The sequence below is a fragment of the Myxocyprinus asiaticus genome, chromosome 18 (genome assembly GCF_019703515.2).
Source record: "Myxocyprinus asiaticus isolate MX2 ecotype Aquarium Trade chromosome 18, UBuf_Myxa_2, whole genome shotgun sequence".
Lineage (NCBI taxonomy): Eukaryota > Metazoa > Chordata > Actinopteri > Cypriniformes > Catostomidae > Myxocyprinus > Myxocyprinus asiaticus.
In genome coordinates, this window is record NC_059361.1 from 20197501 (window position 1) to 20219992 (window position 22492).

Here is a 22492-nt window from a genome sequence, read left to right on the forward strand (position 1 = left end):
ACCACTCTGTATAATTGTAGTGAGCAGAAGAGCATCTCAGGATGCACAACATGTTGAACCTTGAGGCGGATGGGATACAACAGCAGAAGACCACGTCAGGTTCCACTCCTGAGGCTGCAGTGGGCACAGGCTCACCAAAACTGGACAGTTAAAGAGTGGAAAAACATAGCCTGGTCTGATGAATCTTGATTTCTGCTGAGGCACACAGATGGTAGGCCCCACTGCAGCCTCAGAAGTGGAACCCGACATGGTCTTCTGCTTTTGTAGTCCATCCGCTTCAAGGTTTGATGCGCTGTGCATTCTGAGATGCTATTCTGCTCACTACAATTGTACAGAGTGATTATCTGAGTTACCGTAGCCTTTCTATCAGCTCGAACCAGTCTGGCTATTCTCTGTTAAACTCTTTCATCAACAAGGCGTTTCTGTCTGCAGAACTACCGCTCACTGGATGTTTCTTATTTTTGGGACCATTCTGAGTAAGTTTTAGGGACTGTTGTGCGTGAAAATCCCAGGAGATCAGCAGTTACAGAAATATTCAAACCAGCCCGTCTGGCACCAAAAATCATGCCACAGTCGAAATCACGGAGATCACATTTTTTTCCCATTCTGATGGTTGATGTGAACATTAACTGAAGCTCCTGACCAGTATCTGGATGATTTTATGCATTGCACTGCTGCCACATGATTGGCTGATTAGATAACCGCATGAATAAGTAGGTGTACAGGTGTTCCTAATAAAGTGATCGTGAGTGTGTATATATTTTGTCTGTCTGTGTTTAAGAGCAGGACGAGCCCTCGCAGTGGGAGGTTGAGGAAACAGTGCGCTTTAAGGATCTGTATGACCAGGATAGGGATGGCAAACTGAACAGGGATGAACAGGTCCGCTGGGTTGCTCCAAACAGCTATGGTTCTGCACGAGAAGAGGTGAGTCAATGAATGCCATTCCGCATATCTCCTAAAATATTTTTTTTAAATCTGTTTTTAGAATTGTTTGATAAACCTGAAATAGAATTCTAAATATTTTATTTTCTAAAATGTTGAACAGGCTATTCATCTTATCAAGGAAATGGATCAAGATGGTGATGAAAGGCTCTCACAGGCAGAGATTTTAAAAAACCAAGACATTTTCATGAACAGTGAAGTGACAGATTATGGGAGACAGCTCCATGTGCCACATGATGAACTGTAATAATTGGAACTTTAATAAATAGAAAATTGTATAATTAATTATTGTAGTGTCACAAAGAAAGACTACTTGATGTATACACACTAAGTTTTATCAGGTAACATTTTCGCTGTTGATGCATTTTCTGATACTTTAATTAACACTGTTAATATCGCCACTTTAAAATGTAGGGACAGCAATAGACTTGAACGTTTTGAGATTGTCTTTTGTTTTACTTAAACGGCATAATACACTTCTTTTTTCACTTTCATTTACTGTACAATCGCTCAGAGTTAAAAGATATTCAAATCATTATGACTGTGATTTAACTGCCACCAAACAGCTTGAACTTAAAGATATGAAAAAATAACTGAACTTTGCTTTAAGGGCTGCTTCAATTTTTAATTTCTGTGTTCAAAATGTCTTATAAACCTAAAGATTTACCCTATATTTTCCAAAAGCCTATTTTTTCAGATCTTGTTTCAGATCTCTTCCTATCTAGTATTCGAATGGCATCTAAACACAAGCCTATTATCTGTCAAGCAGGCTGTCTGTGTTAACTGACATCATAAAAGAGAGCTTCCTTATCTGAGTCAACCCTGAGAACCACAAGAGTACTGTGCAACTTCTGGTTTCCTGTGTACGGCATTGCCTTTTTCCTTTAATTCCTCTTAATTTTACTTCATAGTTCCTTTTGTGTTCCTCAATCGTGTTTGGTTGTAAACAGTCTTCAGAATGACACCATTACAGTTCAAAGATGTGTTTTGGGTAAGTGGACGGGTTTAACACGTTTGACTCTTTAGATTGTATGATATTAGTTCTCTGTTAGGGCTGGCATGCCTGATGTTTGTAACATTGCATATGTTGATTAACTTGCAGTATTTCACAGATGTCAAAGGACAGTCGCCTTATGTTTTCATGGCGCAGAAGAATTTAACATGGACCACTTATTAAATTTCTTTTTTTTGTGCACTGCCATTTTCATTCATTCAATTTTCAAAGGGTTAATTCACCTGAAATTTGAAAATTGTTATTTCCTTACCCTTATGTTGACTTTCTTCCATGGAACACAAAAAGAGATTTTTAGGCAGAATGACAGCCTCAAAGATGCAGTGAGTGTAAATAGTGACTGAGGCTAACATTCCACCTAACATCTATTTTTTTATTTTTATTTTTATTATTTTTTTTTTTATATTCCACAGAAGAAAAGTCATACAACATGAGGGTGAGTAAATTAAGCTAGAATTTTTTTTGGGGGGGGGGTACTATCCCTCTAAGAGTCTTATACCTTAAACAGCATTTAGTAAGACCAATTAAGCTATAATCTGCCGTTGTTGTTTTTTTGTGAGTGCTGTGCTTTTATAAGTAGGTTTTTGTTTTATACTGACGGTAAGGGATTGCTATTTTTAAGACACAAACATGATGAAATGAAATATTAAATGTCTTTAAAGTGTTTTGTCGATCTTTTTTTGTATAGGTTTATAGGTTTTCACTAGAGTAGGGGGTTTTATGTGTGTATATATTGTACTGTGGTATTAATTTGTGTCATGGAGGATATCTATGGGTTTCCTGTTGAGCGGGTAACCGTGTTCCCATTCACCTCTTAAGCTTTGATCTGTCTGTTTTGTCAGAGCATCAATCTACAAAGCAACTTCTGGGTAGATTTGCATGTCAAGCCATGCTATATATTCCTGCCCAACCTTAGTATGTTATTTATTTTTATATAGACAATGAAAATACAAAATAGAGGTAAACCCAGATGATTTTTAAAATGGTTGTGGGCTCTCTTTGTATTTTAAACCTATAACTCAAAAATAGTCATGTTCAGATACACCAAGCGTTTATTTACAAGAGTATTATACGCATTTCCAGTTTTAGTAGTAGTTTTGCACGTCAGTGAGCATGGTCAATGATTAAAGTGTTTTAAACGCCTTCGTCTGCTACAACATTCTTCATTGATATAAAAGTAAATATGTGCTAACCACTTCAAATAAAGCCTCATTTTTATTAATTTAATGCTAGATCCCAGAAACTTCCTCCTATCTAGCTCATGCAAATGTATCCCATGGGTTTTCTCATAGGAAAGTTGTTCACAATTACATTTAAGCCTTCAAACAAAGACAACTTGGCAGTGTGTTCTCGTAAATAAACAGTCCCATGAGAGTTTAATGGTACAGGTATGTTTTATGGTATGAATATATAGTTATATATATAATCATCTTGGTTCTAGGGCCTAGAATTCACCAGTAACATTGGCTATGAGACTCTTATCATGAGGCTATGTGATGGCCGACGAGCTTGCAAAGACATGGAGGAGCTCTTAAAAATGAGGTACAGAAAATTAGATTGTTTTCTACAAGATACGCTGTCAGGTATTGGTTAAAAGTATTGATCTATTATGATCTAGTACAACTGTGTGAGTTAGGACTAGTATTCTTCTACTTACAGGGCAATGGCAGAGGAAAGGTATGGTAAGGAATTGATTACTATAGCACGCAAGACAGGAGGCCAAAGTGAAATTGGGTAAGCATATAGTCTATTTCAAGGACAGTGATTGTAAAGCTGTTTTGAATACTGTATAATTATTTTTCTGTCTGTATGTTTTAATATTTTGCATACACATCAATGTTTTTGAGCATGAATCTTTGTTTCCTTGCTTTGGTCCTGTAGCACTTTGAAGGCATCATTTGACCAACTAAAATTTCGTAAGTGACACCCCAAGTGATGATTTGCTAATTTTTGGATTGCTAAATTTACACCTTTAAAATCACTGATGATTGTGCAATTTTCTTCTCGCCTAGAAATGGAGAACATTGGAAATTTGCACATTCATCTCTCTGGAATGTTACGAGAAGAGGCTAAACGTATGGAGCAATTCAGAGAGAGGCAGAAGGAGCAGCGGAAAAAGGTACCATAGTATGTGTTGCTTTGCTAATAGCCTTTTATACACTGATCGACACACAGGTCCCCACAGGTTGTATTTGTGCTTGTGGTCAGTAAATACTGACAGAATTTGACATGCTCAAACCAAGTATAGCTTTTTGTTTTTAGTTCTCACTAGTTGTATGGTTTCATATGAGATGCGCAATACCTTTCGTTTACTAAAATATATATATACAGGTATAATATACAGTATAGGTATACGCACTAGAAGCACTAGAGTAGAAATAAAGTTTAGTCATTTGGGGAAATGACTTCTGACAATGTTTTGTCTTATTACAGTTTGAGGGCGTAATGGAAAAAGTTCAGAAGATCAAGGTGTCGTTATATAAGAAAACCATGGAGGTGAGTGTTGCATTGCATTCATATTTGCTGATATTATCCTTGTTGAAGTATTAACTCTTTAAAGCTGAAACGTGTAATTTCTATGCAACAAAACGGAATTGCAAAAACACTGTGTTCAAACACCTTTTCCAAACACCTTCCCCATCTGCTGTTGATCAAACAGATAGTCCTGCCCCCAGCTCACGCTATTGGTCAATGTTATTCAATGTTTACAGTTTTTGAGGAAATCAGCATATGAAAAGCTGACTTATAGTTGTCTCTGCGTATTAAGCTGGGATAGGAGAAAGTATTGTAACATCGAAAAAAGTTGACTTTCAACACTGACTTAAATTTGATAGACTCCTGAATATATCCTGTATTTGACTTAATAGAGACTGAAAGAAAATATCAGGAAGAGGAAAGGTGAGAGTGATTTAAATGATCAGTGCATGTGTTAACCTCTGTGCAACTAACGTGGAGGGCTGGGTCTTAAAATGTTATAACTGTCACCCTAGGAAGTTTCACTTCTCTACCAGAAGTAAAAACAATTTTCTCACCCTCATGCTTATACACTCCCATAAACACACAGTCTGTTTTCTCAATGTTGGGTTTCTTTCTTCCTCGTATATTCGCAATTTCCTGAAAACAGGCACCTGTTACATTGTCAAGAAAAGATGTCTTTCCATTTGTATTAGTACATCAAGACCAGGGTTAGGAAATAGGGTTACTTTTAAAATGTATTCCACTGCAGATTACAGAATACATGCTGTAAAATGTAATTTGTAATGTTTTCAGTTAGATTACTCAAGGTAAGTAATGTAATCTAAATACTTTGGATTACCTCTTCAGCACTGTCAGGTTTTTTTCACTTGTTTTGACACAAAAAATCTGCCAGTACAGTAAGACAAAATACACATTAAAAATTGATTTGTTTTAAGGATTTTTAGATATTTTTACAGAAAAACAATGGAAAAATTCTCATTAAGAATAATATCAAAGGTCTCACTATAGAAAACAAATATGATCTAATGTGTATTTTCTAGATAAAAACAAATGTGATTATGCCTGTAAAATGGCTAGAAATAGCATTATGTTCTCATGGCAATTTACACAAGGTTTATTTCTATTTCTGCTGCTCCAAACGTACTTCAAACTTGCTTCTCTGTCTCCTCGTATGAATGTAACACATCTTGAGAAATTTTTCACTGCTGTTCAAATGCTCTTTAGATCACATCATTTATAAGGATAAAATATTAAGTAGAACAAATGACAATAAAATGCAAAGTAATCTCTTCAGTAATGAAAATATACTGAACAAAAATATAAACGCAACATGCAGCAATTTCAAAGATTTTACTGAGTTACAGTTCATTTAAGGAAATCAGTCAGTTGAAATAAATTAATTAGGCCCTAATCTAATCTAATCAATGCATATGGAAAATTTCTGGGATCTTTTATTTCAGCTCATGAAACATGGGACCAACACTTTACATGTTGCGTTCATATTTTTGTTCAGTGTACTTTATGAATGTAACTGTATTCTGACTACCAAATATTTAAACTGTAACTGTAGTGAAATACAGTTACTAATATTTTGAATTTTAAATATGTAATCCCGTTACATGTATTCAGTTATTCCCCAACCCTGATCAGGACCCATTAAAAAGCAGAGATAAAGGTATATAGAGGTATATTTTAGGCAAAAAAAAAAAAAACATTGAAGGAAGTATAGAGTTACTTGGTATTGTCATAAAGCATATTAGAAACCATTAATCTGCTTTGGTGAAGAAAAACAAAACATGAATATGACCATGTGAGATATTAGATCTGGAACTGGATGTGAGGGTGTGGCTTAGTGGTTCAAGATCATGGCTGGTAAACCAAAGGTACTCATTTCAAACCACAGGGGTGGTTAATGAGCTACCACCATTGGTATGGGCTTGGTTCTCTCTCCCAAACTGCCGCATCCAGCTCGGCCTTATTCCTCTCCTCGGCTAATTAGCCCGATTGGGCAAACTGCCCTCCTTCTCGTCACACTAAGGTGGTGGAAAAGGCCAATAACGATTAATTTGCCAAAATTAAAAAAATATATATATTTATTTAATGTTAAAACATTTTCTTAGTCTTTCATCACTAAAAGTCTTTCATCATTAAGTTGCTTCTAATCCTAAAAGCAACTATCTGCACCGATTAATTGGTCAAACAGATAAATCAGTCGGCATCTATTCAGGATTAACCCCGTTCCTTTCTGCTTCTCTCAGTCTAAAAGGACATATGAACAGAGGTGTAGAGAGGCTGATGAAGCTGAGCTAGCTGTTGAGAAGATCAACAACACACCCACTGTCACCCCCAAACAATCTGAAAAGGTAAAATGTGGATTATTATGGGCAGAATTTGCATTGTAATTAATTAATAATACAAGGACATCTATGATTCTGTTGATTTATAAATTGATCAATGATTTATCAAGTAAACTAATATATTATCTATGATTCCCTTACGACTCAGTACACTTGACATATGGGGAGTGTCCTTCTACATGACCTACTTGAAACCTTTCTACAATAACGACAATTCTAAAATTAGCTATTGTGTTTAAGCCCCGCCCTTTTAGGCGCAAAGCTGTCCAGTATAAACACCATTCCTCAGAATTTTCTTCCTTTCATTTCTCGTCTAGAAGCCTTCTACTACTTCGCCGTCGACATATACAAGTCGGCGGGTGGGATCTTCACAGCAACTAAACTAAAAGAGCCGCTTGCGTGTTCGCGTCTTTTTCAAGATGTCGTTCCGCAAGTGTTCATTATGCAAGGGACACATCTCGCCGTCAGATCAGCATGAAAGCTGCATTCGCTGTCTGAGCCATGCCCACGCAGAAGCAGCTCTCATGGAGACAGACTGCCCTCACTGCGAGGGCATGAGTCTCAAGACGCTTCGCTTGTGAATCGCCCTCGTTCTGAGGGACAATTCAGCCTCCCGTGCCCTCCCATCCGCCCCTTCTGTGACTCCCGAGGGATCACATGAGGAGGCACGGTGGGGCCGCGAGGTTGAGCAGGATGAATTTGAGGTGCACCTCGTGTCGGCACAAATCCTGCGAGCCCCTCAATCCCCATTTACTGCATCTATGCTGATACAATATGTGCGTGACGAGATTCGGTCCTCTGCTGGAGCACATGACCTTGTCACATTCGGCATTTCTGATGCTGGGGATGATTTTATGTCTCTCGCGGACATCTGGCTAGTGGTCAATGGATGACGTTGCCGCCCCTTCCCCCAGCGAGGGCAAGGAGCGTGCACGCACCACTGACAAGGAGATGCTTCACGTCCTTTCAAGGGTGGTCGAAGAGCTCTGTCTTGAGTGGTCTCCTCCAGAGGAACCTGAAAAATCTCGCCTTGATGAGTGGTTCCTGCAGTCCAGACATCGTCAAGCGACTGTATTCCACAGACCTGCCCCATTCTTCCTGGAAGCTTATAACGAACTTACAAAATCCTGCCGTGCGCCCTATTCAGCTCGCTTGCACAGCGATTTCACTCTCCTTACCAAAATGGACCACGGGGAAGACAAAGGTTATGCCCAACTACCCCCTGGCACATCTCTGCCCGGCAAGTAATAGGGCGTGGAAGTCACACCCTGTTTATCCTTCCAAACCATGTTGACTTACGTCTGCACTTGTGGGCCAAACTGGTTCAGCACTCCACGCAATGGCTGTGTTTCAAGCCAAGCTCCTCAAACAGATGGATAACAAGGCTACGGTCCGAAAAAGAGCTTTACACCGCTATGGACTTACCGCTGCGAGCCACCTGCACAGGCCATTAGCAAGTCAATGGGTAACCTGGTGGTTTTGGATCGTTACATTTGGCTGAACCTCACAGAGATGCGTGACATGGAAAAAGCCGCTCTCTTTGATGCTCCGGTGTCTTCAGCCGGCCTTTTTGGCAGCTCTGTGGATAAGTTTGCTGAGTCACAACTCAGCAACATTCACAAGCTATGAGATATTACATGCTGAAATGGAGCAGTACTGCATCACAACCGGCTCGCCATCACTCTGTCTCGAGCCAGCGCCCACGCCTGTTGTATCAGCACCACCAAATTCGTAGCCGAGCCGCCGGTAAAGCCACGCAAGCTGTGGCCCAAATGAAGGCAGCCGCCTCAGTGCGAATCCTGCGCCGATGAAAAAAACAATCCCGCGCAGCAAAAGCGCTCCTGACAGGTACAGCCCTATGAAGCAGAACGCAGAGCTTGCCATTCCTTCCGGACCTGTCCCAAAGAAGGCTCAATTAGAGACACACACTGTTTCCCTCTTCCCCACAGCTGTTTGTTGGGAAAGGAATATTGTTGTTCAAAATGTTGTTTCTGTGTCTCATATTCATTCACATGCAATAAAGTATACAAAAAAAGAGTACAGCGCTCTTTGCGAATGTGCGAGACAATCACACTTTTTCAATAAAGAGCTCTCTTCCACTTCAAAGCCCACACATTATGCACAACAGCTTCTCTATGGTGAGCAGCGCATTATGTCATACAATGAACAAACCAGGTGGCCCTCTGTCCCATTACGTGGACTCGTGGTGAGCCCTTACGGGCATTTCTGACTGGGTGCTAAAAAAGATTGAACATGGTTATATGATCCAAATTGCACTTCGACCACCCCATTTCAACGGCATTCTGTCTTCCACGGTTCCGTCTGAAGACGTGCCGGTTACGAGCCGAAATACACAATCTCCTCGCAAAGGATGCGATAGAGGTTGTTCCAGTTTGTCAAGACCACAAAGGGTTTTACTGCCGCTATTTTCTTGTCCCAAAGAAAGATGGCGGGCTTCTGACAATTTTAGATCTGAGGCATTTGAATCATGCACTTGCAAAGAGCCCATTCAAAATGATTACTCAGAAGCAGATCTTATCGCACGTCCGCCCACACGATTGGTTTGCATTGATAGATCTGAAAGATGCATACTTTCATGTTCAAATTGTACAACACCACAGGATGTTTTTGAGATTCGCATTCAAGGGAACTGCATATCAATTCACCTCACAAAGTGCATCGATGCGGTACTCGCCCCTCTGAAACTGAGCGGCGTGCACATTTTGAACTACCTAGATGATTGGCTATTACTGGCCCAATCGGAGGATAAATTATGTCAGCACAGGGACCTATTGCTCAAACATCTGAACAGCCTGGGCCTCAATGTCAACTGGGTGAAGAGCACGGTCTCCCCCAGCCAACAAATTTCCTTTTTGGAAATTTGTCTAGACTCTATGAGTGAGCACGCGCATCTCTCGAGCGAGCGTGTTCAGGCCATTCGCCAGTGTCTGTTTCAGTTCAAACTGGGGAGAACGCTTCCACCTGAAGCTGTTTCAAAAAGCACTGGGGCTGATGGCGGTGGCCCCAAGTATATCTCGCCGCTGTTAAGCTGCTCTAGCACCTTGGACAGCTCTTGCAGATTTCCAGGTGGAAAGTGGTGACCATGGACGCTTCCAACACAGGTTGGGGGGGCGGTGTGCGATGGACGCCCGGCTTTCGGCACATGGACAGGTAGAGTGTGGCACATCAACTGCCTGGAACTGTCTGCTGTTTTCCTTGCCTTGAAGGCTTTTCAGTCTGAAATAGCGAATTATAATGTTCTGATTCGCTCGGACAACATGACAGTTGTGACATACATAAACCGCCAAGGCGGAATTCGTTCCCTGCCAATGATGAGACTGATGTGTTGCCGCCTCCTGTGTAGCGAGCATCATCATTTTCTTTCCTTATGGGCGACACATGTCCCAGGCCGTATGAATTATGGTGCGGACCAACTGTCATGCCAAGGAGAGATGCCGGGTGAATGGAGACTTCATCCTCAGACTGTCCTGAGGATTTGGGAAACATTTGGCAAAGCGGAGATCGATCTATTTGCCTCCATGGAGAACATTCCCTGTCCACTTTGGTACTCCAAGTCCCAAGCTCCGTTAGGAGTGGATGCAATGGCCCACAAATGGCCTGTGATCGCAAATATGTGTTTCCTCTGGTGTGCCTCCTTCACTCTGTCATATGCAAAGTCCGTGCGGACAAGGAAACGGTTCTATTGGTTGCGCCGAAGTGGCCCAATCAGTCCTGGTTTCCAGAAATGATAGAGATTCTGGACGCTCCTCTATGGGAAATACCGCTGAGGAGGGATCTCCTCTCTCAAGCGCAAGGCACAATCTGGCATCCTCAGCCCAAGCTGTGGAACCTGCATGTGTGGCCCCTGAATGGAGCGCACTAAACGTGACTCGGTTATGAACACCATTTTGCAGGCTAAAGCACCATCTACCAGATGCCTTTACACACTGAAATGGAATGTGTTCACTAATTGGTGCTTTTCACATGGCAAAGACCCAGTGAACTGCCCCATATCTGAAGTTCTCACATTTCTTCAAGAGCGATTGGACACAGGGCTCACTCCGTCAACGCTCAAAGTCTATGTGGCGACTATATCCGCATATCACGCACCCGAAGATGCCACCTCTATAGGCAAACATGACTTAATTATAAACTTCCTTAGGCGGTTAAATCCCCCTCACCCGGCTACAGTTCCAACTTGAGACCTGTCTTTGGTCCTAAAAGTGCCCGCAGGGCCTCCCTTCGAGCCTCTGGACACTGCTGAATTGCGTGTGCTTTCTCTTAAAACCGCCTTACTGCTAGCTTTGGCCTCAATAAAACAGAACGGGGATTTGCAAGCACTATCAGTCGACAGTTCATGTCTGGAGTTTGGCCCGGGTCTTTCAAAAGCCACTGTCAAACCCAGAAAAGGCTATCTGCCTAAAGTTTTAACCACACCCTTCAGAGCGCAGGTGGTTCACCTTCAAGCCTTTTTCCCTCCTCCATTTAATTCGGACAAGAAGTCCTTACATTTGTTATGCCCTGTGCGAGCGCTACACACATATGTTGAATGCACCCACCAGTTCAGACTGTCTGACCAACTCTTTGTTTGCTATGGAGGACGCACGAAGGAATGTCCGTCTCCAAGCAAAGACTTTCTCACTGGATCGTTGATGCGATTGCCTTAGCTTACGAGTCACAGGGTGAGAATTGCCCAATTGGTATTAAAACACATTCAACTAGAGGCATGGCCTCTTCATGGGCATGGACGAATGGTGTGTCCTTACAAAACATATGTTTTGCAGCAGGATGGTCTTCTCAAAACACATTCGCTAGGTTTTACAACTTAGAGGTAACTTCTCTCTCATCGCAAGTCTTCTCTGTCTAAAGCACTTGCTAATTTGTTGGCCAAACATATACTTATGCAACTGTTTTAAGTACGGGCTCTCTATCATTTCACACAACTGCCTGTATTCAGATCATTATATTTCCCAAAAAAGTCACAAGCACTTTCATATATATAAACTTTCTTCCCGACTGGATTAGTGAAGGGGTTAATTCATACCATATGACTATAGTTCATATATCCATTCTGAGTGTTCCCCTCCTGGCCCATCATGAGGGTCATTCACTTGCGGCATACTCATGTCAGTTGCCGTCCCGCAGGACTGCGGCATCATGTTTCCTCTCTGGAAGGTTATGTCGTGTAGTGCGGCATGATGAGACTCTGTTCCCCATAGCGTCAGCTTAGTGACGCAATGTGAAGTGTACTGAGTCGTAAGGGAACGTCTTGGTTACGTATGTAACCTCGGTTTCCTGAGAAAAGGGGAACGAGACATTTGCGTAAGCTAGCCGTACTACAGATTCAGATTTCTTTTGAGGTGCGAGCGATGCGCTCTTGTCCCTCAGTCAGAAAATTCTGAGGAAAGGTGTTTGTGTGCCCTCTTTTATACCGGACAGCTTCGCGCCTAAAAGGGCGGGGCTTAACTACCATAGCCAATTTTAGAATTGCCATTATTGTAGAAAGGTTTCAACTAGGTCGTGTAGAAAGACACTCCCTATAGCGTCTGCTTCGTGATGTAATGTCTCGTTCCCCTTGTCTCAGGGAATCGAGTTTACATACATAACCAAGACATTTGTTATCTTGGTGAAAAATTGTGCTATGTGACAGCATGCTTAGTTGTCTTAGGTTAGGGATCTTAGTGATACTTTTGATACAATGAAGTACAATTATGTACGATACTGCTTTTAATTTAATTTGTAGACATATTTTGTATTTTGTGCTTTATGCCCTAACAGACACAGAACAAAGCAAAACAGTGTAGGGAAGCAGCCACAGATGCAGGTGAGAAAAACTAGACTTTTTTGTTGATTTCACACATTGCATCAATCACAAGACTTGCAACATTATGCAAATAATAATAATAATATTACACACAGATGAATCAAAAACAGTGTCAGTGAACAATCTATAATGTTTAACATGCACCATTTACATTTTAAAAAGTTACTTTTCAGAGGCATTTTCTATATGATGGCATTTTTGCTAATCATTTAAAACACATAGCATGCCATCCATTTATGTCAAATACTTACTAAACCCATACTAACCTTTGTGTAGATAGAATATAATGAAATATGTCAAAGGTTAGATAATACATAATAATAACAAAATCAAACTTTTCTAATGAACATTTCAAATTCTGGAAAAGCTGTAATGCTGATGTTAATTATTGCTTCACAGAGAAGCAGTACATGTCAAACATAGAACAGCTGGATAGGATTCGTCAGGAATGGAACACCACACATGAGTGCACATGTGAGGTAGAGAGAAACACACACCTACATATATCCGTTATCTATCTTTCAGAAATAGCTCTAGCTCTCTGTAGAAGCTGTGAAACACAGCATATACTGAAAATGAACTTCCCTTTTATCTTTGTTTTACCCACTATGCCCCACAAACCACAACTACAGAATTAAACTGCAACAGTAACTTTGTTTTTATACTGATAACACCAATTCTGATCACCAATGTGTACTACTGACATTTTTTAATTAACATTCATATATAATCAGTTTAGCAATGTTGTGTGGATTATAACAGCTTTAAAAAGACTTGGAAAAATCACTATTCACTGTACATTAATGTCTTGTATGGTGAGCTACTGTAGCTCAGCTTACAGTATGTCATTCTGCTGTTATCCTTCTATGACTGTCCATTGCGATTTCCATCCACATGCATAAATAAAGTTTGTTCTGCTCTATTTGCTTTACTGTACTGTTGGAATGCCAGTGTCTAATGTATGGGACTTTACATGAGAAGTTTATGGTTGGCATATACATTGTATCATTATTATGTTTAGATGATTGGATGGATGTTCTGTGAATTTCCCCAGGTCTTCCAGCAGCAGGAAGATGATAGAATTAACATTCTGAGAAATGCTATTTGGGTCCACTGTAACCACTTCTCCATGCAATGTGTCAAAGATGATGAGGTCAGTATGGATTTAGTCTCTGTTATTCAAAGATTATAGTGTTGTTAACAGTTATGGTCATGATAACATACAGTGGGATCCAAAACTCTGTAACCACATCAAAATCTTGGATTTTTATTTTATTTTTTAATTTAAACCTGGAAGAAAATATAATGTTTTAGCATAACATTATAACGTAAAATAAAGAATAAATAATCACGATTCCATACTATTTCTAGGTCACTAGAAATGTAAATGAAATGCAAGTAAATTTGTGATATTCACATTTAACTTTTATGCATTTGGCAGATGCTTTTTTTTTTTATCCAAAGCGACAAACAGTGCATTCATGTAATACATTTGATTAATTTGTGTGTTCCCTGGGAATTGAACCCATGATCTTACCATTGCCAGCACCATGCTGTACCAGTTGAGCTACAGGAACCCTGAATTGACCATTGGGATAACATGGACCATCATGTTTTGCAACTTGTGGAGTTCATGCCAGTTTAAATGCATGTTTTCATTAAAGCAAAAGGAGGGCATACCAAATATTCCGAAATCCATGTAATTTTTTCCATTCAACTTTTCACTCAAATTGTTATCCTGATAATATACACTGCCTGGCAAAAAAAACTTGCCGTTTGGATTTAAATAAGCAGATACTTAAGAGCCTATGATTGGATCATTATTGCAGTGATTAATATGTTTCAGCTGGCAACAGTTCTTTTAACCTTAACTGATGCAGTGTGTAGCTTCTCATTTCTTAAACAACCATGTCAGAAGACGTATCCCGTGATCATGGAAAAGATGTAACTGTGTTTCAGAAGGGGAAAAATATTGGCCTGCATCAAGCAAAGAAAACAACTAAGAAAATTGCTGAAATCACTGGAATTGGGTTAAGAACTGTCCAATGCATTATTAAAACCTGGAAGGATGGTGGTGAACCATCAGCTTTGCGGAAGAAATGTGGTCGGAAAAAAATCTTGAATGAACGTGATCGGAGATCACTAAAATGCTTGAAGTCATATCGTAAAAAAATTGACAGTAGAACTCACGGCTATGTTTAATAGTGAAAGTAAGAGCATTTCCACACGCACATTGCAACGAAAACTTACAGGATTGGGACTAAAGAGCTGTTTGCCCACAAGAAAGCCACTTGTTAGTGAGGCTAATAGGAAATATCAACTTCTGTTTGCTAGGGAGCATAAAGATTGGACTGTGGAGCAATGGAAAAAGGTCATGTGGTCTGATGAGTCCAGATTTACCCTATTCCAAAGCGATGGGCGCGTCAGGGTAAGAAGGGAAGCACATGAAGCGATGCACCCGTCATGTATAGTGTCCACTGTACAAGCCTCTGAAGGAAGTGTTATGACCTGGGGTTGCTTCAGTTGGTCAGGTCTAGGCTCAGCAACGTTATGCGGCAATAAAATGAAGTCAGCTGGGTACCTGAATGACCAGGTTATCCCCTCAATGGATTTTTCTTCCCTGACAGCAATGCCAAGATTCATCGGGCTCAAATTGAGAGAGAGTGGTTCAGGGAGCATAAGGAATAATTTTCACACATGAATTAGCCACCACATAGTCCTGACCTTAACCCCCTTAAAAGTCTTTGGGATGTGCTGGAGAAGACTTTACGGAGTGGTTCGACTCTCCTGTCATCAATACAAGATCTCGGTCAAGAAAATGTATGCAACTCTGGATGGAAATAAATATTGTGACATTGCATAAGGTTGTCGAAACAATGCCATGAGAAATGCGCGCTGTAATCAAATCTAAAGGCGGTCCAACAAAATATTAGAGTATGCAACTTTTTTTTTTTTGGCCAGGCAGCATAATTTGTAGTGAAAATTTTATATAAAATAAGCTAAATAAAAGCATTTTAACTAGCGGTCTCAGATTTTTGGAACCCACTGTAACTTTGAACTAAAGTTCTTGTCAAATTACTGATCATCGTTTTTATGCAGTGTTATGAGGACGTGAGGACAGTTCTAGAAATGTGTGACATCACAGCAGACATCAACAGTTTCATCAATATGAAAAGCACAAGCACAGCTCCCTCAGGTTAATACTGCACTATTTCCATTAGGTTTTTAAATTATGCTACATTTGTCAAAAATCTATCCTTGCCCTTTTTAATACTGATTCAAGCAGAAACTATCACAAACTCTGCCATTATGACATTGTGTAGTTAAGTGACTGATGAAAATAATATAGTCAGGGGAAAGTGCTTTGGTGTGTTTACTTAGTGAAAGTTCTCCATTGTGTCAATAGCACCCATTATCTTTGAGAACTACTATGACAAAGAACCCACAGTGGACAGCAATGGTATCACTCGCTTTGGAGGAGGTGTGATGAAGAGGTGGGTTTTCCATTGTGGTCTTTTTTTTTTATAAAAATCTGTAAGGCTACATTATTTATTTGCCATGCTGGAAAAACAGAAAACAATGAAAAAATGTAGGAAGCAGTGTATTGTTTTTTTTACTCATATTGCCAATGGTCTTTTTCCTTCCACAAATACTGGTTCATCTGTCATAAACTGCTAGCTGACATGTCACATACAAACAGTGTGCAGGCTAAAATGTGAAAGAGGGTTCCGTCGCTTGTTTGCACAAAGTGCAATGAGTTAAATTATAATTGTAATGTGATTAAAAAAATATTTGTGTTGTATAGGTCAGTGGTTATCAGTAAATATGATATCTGAATCTATTCTTTACTTTAATGTGTAGTGTTGATAAGTTTATGCATTTTATTTCTCCTTTGAAAGGTTTTCAAATCTCTTGCAAGGCAGTTGTGCAGTTGGCTCTAAAAATAATATTCATGCATGTACTCAGCCATCAGCACCCCCATCTGGTATGTATTACAAAAACATAAGGACAACTTTCTGTCTCAGTAAAATACTGTTGTGTTTAATTCTACTGCATACAGTACAGTTCCATTTACTGGTGTTTTTATACTAGATTACAGATGTCCTTCACCACCAGGAGGCATGTTTACAACACCATATAACTTCACTGAATAGTATTTGGGTAGTTGACTAATATCATGGATGTGAATGTTTGTTTGTTTTTCAGCAGTAAAATTTTAGGTTAAAATGCATATGTATTAATCACGCTGTGCAACATTAATGTTTACAAGTACAGATATTACATGTACTGTAATATGTTCGTGTAGTATGTTCCTCAAATAATATGGCCATTTATGATAGGATCTTTATAATAGGATTATAATAGAACTGTTTTTTATTTATTCTCTAGCTGACAACTCAGATGGGGTGTATGCATCCATTCCCAGATTTCAACAAGAAACTCCAAACAATGCTGCGCCTCAGAGCGAGAAATATCAGGCTGAGTATGACTATATAGCTCAGGTAGGACAATTTCAGAGAAAAACTGATTAAAATTGGCCCTATAAAAGAATAGTAACAATATGCATTCAATTTGGGGGAAAAAAAACAGCTTGGAAAACTTCTGAATTCAGTCATCACTGCTGTAATTGATTTAAGCTTGCGAGAAAATTTACCTGTAAGATTGCCACGTTTATATGACAAAATGTTCATTTGGTTTTGCCACTTGCTGTTACCTAAGAGCAGAAAAAATTTAATATCCTTTTTTGGATAGTATAGTGGAAATGTTTATTATTGTTTGATAAGGGACTGAGAGGGAGCTCAACTCTTGTGTGTGCAGGGCACTGATGAGCTCTCCATCTCTATGGGGGAGGTGGTGCTCGTGGTGGAGCAGGGAGAAGACGGCTGGTGGATGGTGGAGAGGGACGGTCAGACTGGGCTGGTGCCAGGCTCCTACTTGGCCAAGATTTGAATCAAGAGTGGGAGAGGACTAGAGCATACTTGAAAGTCTCTCCCTGTCTTTAAATGCCCTTTAATAATTTAATAACAGTTATTAATAGGAGGACTTCTGAAAATCTGTTTGGATTATGGAAACTGATCCTAGATCAGCTCTCCTACATGTTCATTTGTAATCGACAACTGGTTATTATAGTGAGCTATCATTTTTTTATTTTATTTTATTTTTTATACCCTTTTCTCCCCAATTTGGCATGCGCAATTCCCAGTGCGCTCTTATTCCTTGTGGTGCCACAGCGACCTGCCTCAATCTGGGTGGCGGAGTATGATTCACAGTTGCCTCAGCTTCTGAAACAGTCAGCCCACGCATCTTATCACGTGGCTTGCTGGGCGTGTTACCGTGGCATCCACACACAACTCGCCATGCTCCCCATCGAGAGCGAGAGCCACCTTATAGTGACCACGAGGAAGGTAACCCACATGACTGTACCCACCCTAGCAATCAGGCCAATTGGTTGCTTTGGGAGCCTGGCTGGAGTGACTCAGTCACCCCGGATTCTAACTCACATCTCCAGGGGTGGTAGTCAGCGTCTTTGCTTGCTGAGCTACCCAGGCCCCCATCATTATTGTTGAGATTTATATTTATTGTTTTAATGGAAAGATTATTTATTGTGAATAAAAAGCATAAGAATGTATAAGAACAATGACCTAGGCACTATGGACTAGCCATTATTTTAGTTCACAGAGACCACTGTGGCAATTCACATAGCCATGATCTGTCATGATCTTCTACTAAGATCATATTTCCACATAATTATTTAGCAATCAGTGATTATAAATCTGCAAGAGGTTTAAGTTTTGTGATAATTTAAAGGTAACACTTCACAAGGTTCCATTTGTTAACATTAGTTTAAAGAATATTCCAGGTTCAATACAAGTTGAGATCAACTGACAGCATTTGTGGCATAACGTTGATGACCACAAAAAAAAAAAAAAATTATAAAAAACAAAAGCGAGGTTACAGTAAGGCACTTATAATAAAAGTGAATGGGGGTTTAAAAGGCAGAAATGAGAAGTTCATAATTTTATAAAAGCACACATTATTTCTTCTGTTAAAACTCATGTATAATTTGAGCTGTACATTTGTTTAAATCGTCATTTATACAATCTTTTTTAGGGTTTGAATGTTTGTTGACATTACATCTTTAGAGCAACGAAGTTGTAAATTTGGCTATAACTTTACACAGAAAAGTTTAGTAAGTGATTTTATCACACTAAAATCATGTTAACTGGCATATTGTTTATGTCTTGTGGCTATACTTTTGAAATAGTATTTTAAAGTTTACGCATTGGTCCCATTCACTTCCATTGTAAGTGCCGATTGATCTTAACTTGTTTTAAACCCAGAATATTTCTTTAACAACATTAGTTAACATGAACTAACAATGAACAATACTTTTACAGCATTTATTAATATTAGTTCATTAGTTAATCTGTTAATTTAAACAAATTAGTACATTTTTAGAATCAAAAGTTGTATATGTTAAAATTAGTTAATGCACTATTTGTCTATTTTATTAACTAACATTAACAAAGATGAATAAATGCTATAAAAAATATATAGTTAATTTTAAGTTCATGATACCTAATGCATTAACTAATGTTAACAAATGGAACCTAACCGTAAAGTGTTCTCAATTTAAATATTAAGTCAAATAAGTTCATAATACAGTTTTAATGGGAATAATCTACCTAGTGTATGTGTCATTTGGTTGCTTCATTGAGTGCATCACAAATAAAAACTCATATTTCAGAGAACATCCCTGTGCATGTATTAAGCTTCTTGTTGGAATCTAGGCTGATTCCTCACCTTAATTATTCATTTTGGCTTTTGTCACAAGCAACAACAGACAAAGCCAGAGAAGTAACTCAAGTATTTGAAAATGTATGCAGATATCTGGGACCGTATTCACAAAGATTTTTATCTTACCACCAGGAGTTCTCCAAAGAGTTCCTAGCTAGGAGTTTTTGCTTAAAACCTATTCACAAAACTGCTAAGAGCAAGTTTTACTAAGGAAATCTTAAGATAAGAGTAAGGCGGAGTTGACCACGTTGCTATGGATGATGTCATATTTTATTAGCACGCTCTTTTAAATCACCCACAGTGATTGGTAGACAGGAAACCGCTATTTGTCAGCTAAGTCAGACAGACATACATTACAGGACTTCCTGTTCCGGTTGCTGTTGGCATGCTGCACGAGTGTTTGTAGCTTGCTAGCTTGCTTAGCATTGCTTTTTCTTGCTTATTCTTATATGTTCATCATTTATCCTTTGCCATTTTACCGCATGCTTTGTGTTTTTCTGCATGTATTTTACCACGCGCACCCGTTTTCTCTCACCGCTCAAGAACAACCATAACAACAACAAAGTGCGGTAAGTCATGGCATCCGCTCATGTTATTTCTTCCTGCATTGCATGCTACATGTTTACTATAGCTTCTTCCGTCTGCAGTGAGGGATTTACATATGATAAATGTAAGGAATTAGTCAGGCTGATGGAGAAGGTTAATGAGTTAGAGACATGCATCGAACACTAGTGGAGGTCAGTGAGAAAGAGAAGTCGGTAGATACTGTTTCGGATGCAGTTAGTTCAGCAAGCAACACAAACATTTTGGTTCCAGCTGAAGAGCCCCCACAGCAGGGCGTTTGGGTGACATCTCGGCGGCATACTCGCTCAGCAAAGTGACACCACTCTCCCGTTCCTGTTAGGGTTTCCAATCAATTCTCCCCACTCAGTGATGCACCCACTGAGAATCATTTTGAAAGAGCCTTAATAATTGGTGATTCTATTGTAAGGAACGTGGAAATAGGAGACTCCAGCCACCATTTTTAAATGCATTTCTGGTGCCAGAGCATCTGACATCAGATCAAATTTACAAGTGCTGGCTAATACTAAACGTAGATTTTCTAAAATTGTTATTCATGTTGGCACTAACGATGTCCTGTCGGAGATAACTAAAAATAATGTTAAAGAGGTGTGTGAACTTGCAAAAATGATGTCAGACACTGTAATATGCTCTGGCCCCCTCCCTGCTCGTTGTGGTGATGAGGTTTATAGTAGATTTGTGTCACTGAATGGCTGGATGTCTGAGTGGTGTCTGGAAAATAGCATAGGATTTATAGACAATTGGAAGAGTTTTTGGGGTAGACCCAACCTGCTAAAGAGAGACAGACTCCATCCCTCCAGGGAAGATGCCGCTCTCCTCTCTAGTAATTTGGCTCTTTGTCTCAATAGTGATAGTATTTGACTAATTGGGGCCCAGGTCAGGAAGCAGACATACTGGTTAATCCGAACGTCTGCTAGCTGCCTTGAGACGTCACACAGGTCACATAAACTACGACACATAGAGACTGTATCACCTAGCTATCATATAGAGACTGTGTCTGTTCACCAAACTACCAAATACAAACTCCTCACTAAATCTTTTAGAAAAAAATTTATAAAACAAAAAAAAAATTGAAGATAAACAAAATATAGGGCTACTAAATATTAGATCTCTTTCTACCAAAACACTAACTGTAAATTAATTGATTACGGATCATAGTTTGGATGCGCTCTGTTTGACTGAAACCTGGCTTAAACCAGATGAATATATTAGTTTAAATGAATCTACTCCCACTGGTTATTGTTATAAACACGGGCCTTGCCTGATGGGTCGAGGAGGTGTTGCTACAATTTACAGTTAAGTTTTTGGTGTTACTCAGAGGACAGGATATATGTCTTTTGAGATACTTCATATGCAAAAGTCTTTTGATACTAATAATGCTTAATGTGACACCGTCAGATATAAATAAAAAAAATCTCTGTCATCTTTTGCCCTTGCTACAGTATATAGATCACCGGGGCTGTACTTAGATTTCAGATCTAGTAGTTGCTGTAGATAGAGCTTTAATTGTTGGTGACTTCAACTTTCACATAGATAATGAAAATGACACATTGGGATTAGCATTTATCGATATTCTCAACTCTCTTGGAGTCAAGACAAAATGGGACAGGACCAACTCATCGCCATAATCATTTGCTAGATTTAATTTTGTCATATGGAGTTGGTTGATACTATAGATACTCTCAGATAGATAGATCATTACCTTGTCTCTTGTTTGCTGCGATCAGCTATTGTCACTCAATCTACACCATGCTATCGTTCAAGCAGAACTATTCTTTCAACCACTAAAGACAGCTTCACTAATAATCTTCCAGATCTATCTCATACACTCAGTAAGCCCAAAAGTCTTGAAGTTGATGAAATAACAGAAAATATAAATAGTCTTCTCTAGCACTCTTGATAGTGTTGCCCCCCCTTCAAATAAAAAAAATTCAAGAAAAAAGCCCAGCACCATGGTGCAATGATCACACTCATACTCTCAAGAGAGCAGCTCGGGAAATGGTGCGCAAGTGGAAGAATACAAATTTAGAGGTATTTTGTGGTGCACAGAAAGATAGTGTCTGTAGCTACAGACAGGCACTAAAAGCTGCCAGGTCAGCATACTCATAGAAAATAACCACAACAATCCTAGGTGTTTATTCAGTACTGTGGCTAAATTGGTTAGAAATAAAGCATCGACTGAACCAGATATGACGCAGCAGCACAAGAGTAATGACTTCATGAATTTCTTTACTGATAAAATTGAAATAATCAGAAATAAAATTGGAACTATGCAATCAACTGTCACAGCACCTCAGAAAACAGTGTCTCATATTTTTCCCCACGAGCAACTTCAGTCCTTCGCTGTCATAGTTCATGAAGAGCTAACAAAACTTATCGAAACATCAAAAGCCACAACATGCATTTTAGATCCAATACCAACTAAGCTCTTAAAAGTGGTATTCCCTGTAATCTCAGAACCTCTTCTAAATATTATTAACTCCTCGCTATCCTTAGGAC

General features: G+C 39.4%; 2 protein-coding genes across 4 annotated transcripts in view; both read left to right on the forward strand.

Moving 5' to 3' along the window:
* The window catches only part of LOC127455928 (reticulocalbin-2-like), a 3475-nt gene extending 2092 nt beyond the window's left edge, over positions 1-1383 (forward strand). For both annotated transcript variants that reach the window (XM_051724110.1, XM_051724111.1), the window contains exons 7-8: positions 782-924; positions 1046-1383. In XM_051724110.1, coding sequence (XP_051580070.1) covers positions 782-924; positions 1046-1189 — 287 coding nt within the window. In that variant the 3' untranslated portion in view covers positions 1190-1383. The remainder of the gene's footprint in view (positions 1-781; positions 925-1045) is intronic.
* Positions 1384-1765: 382 nt separating this feature from the next.
* Positions 1766-22281, forward strand: LOC127455927 (proline-serine-threonine phosphatase-interacting protein 1-like). Of its 2 annotated transcripts, XM_051724109.1 has the most exons (16): positions 1766-1933; positions 2368-2390; positions 3396-3496; positions 3614-3688; positions 3836-3870; positions 3967-4073; positions 4388-4450; positions 6691-6795; positions 12568-12613; positions 13013-13092; positions 13668-13766; positions 15713-15809; positions 16020-16107; positions 16513-16598; positions 17003-17115; positions 17432-22281. In XM_051724109.1, the coding sequence occupies exons 2-16, from the start codon at positions 2385-2387 to the stop codon at positions 17561-17563; spliced, it is 1233 nt and encodes a 410-aa protein (XP_051580069.1). In that variant the 5' UTR covers positions 1766-1933; positions 2368-2384; the 3' UTR covers positions 17564-22281. The 2 variants fall into 2 exon arrangements, with proteins under 2 accessions (XP_051580069.1, XP_051580068.1); XM_051724108.1 differs by lacking the exon at positions 2368-2390.
* Positions 22282-22492: the final 211 nt, after the last annotated feature.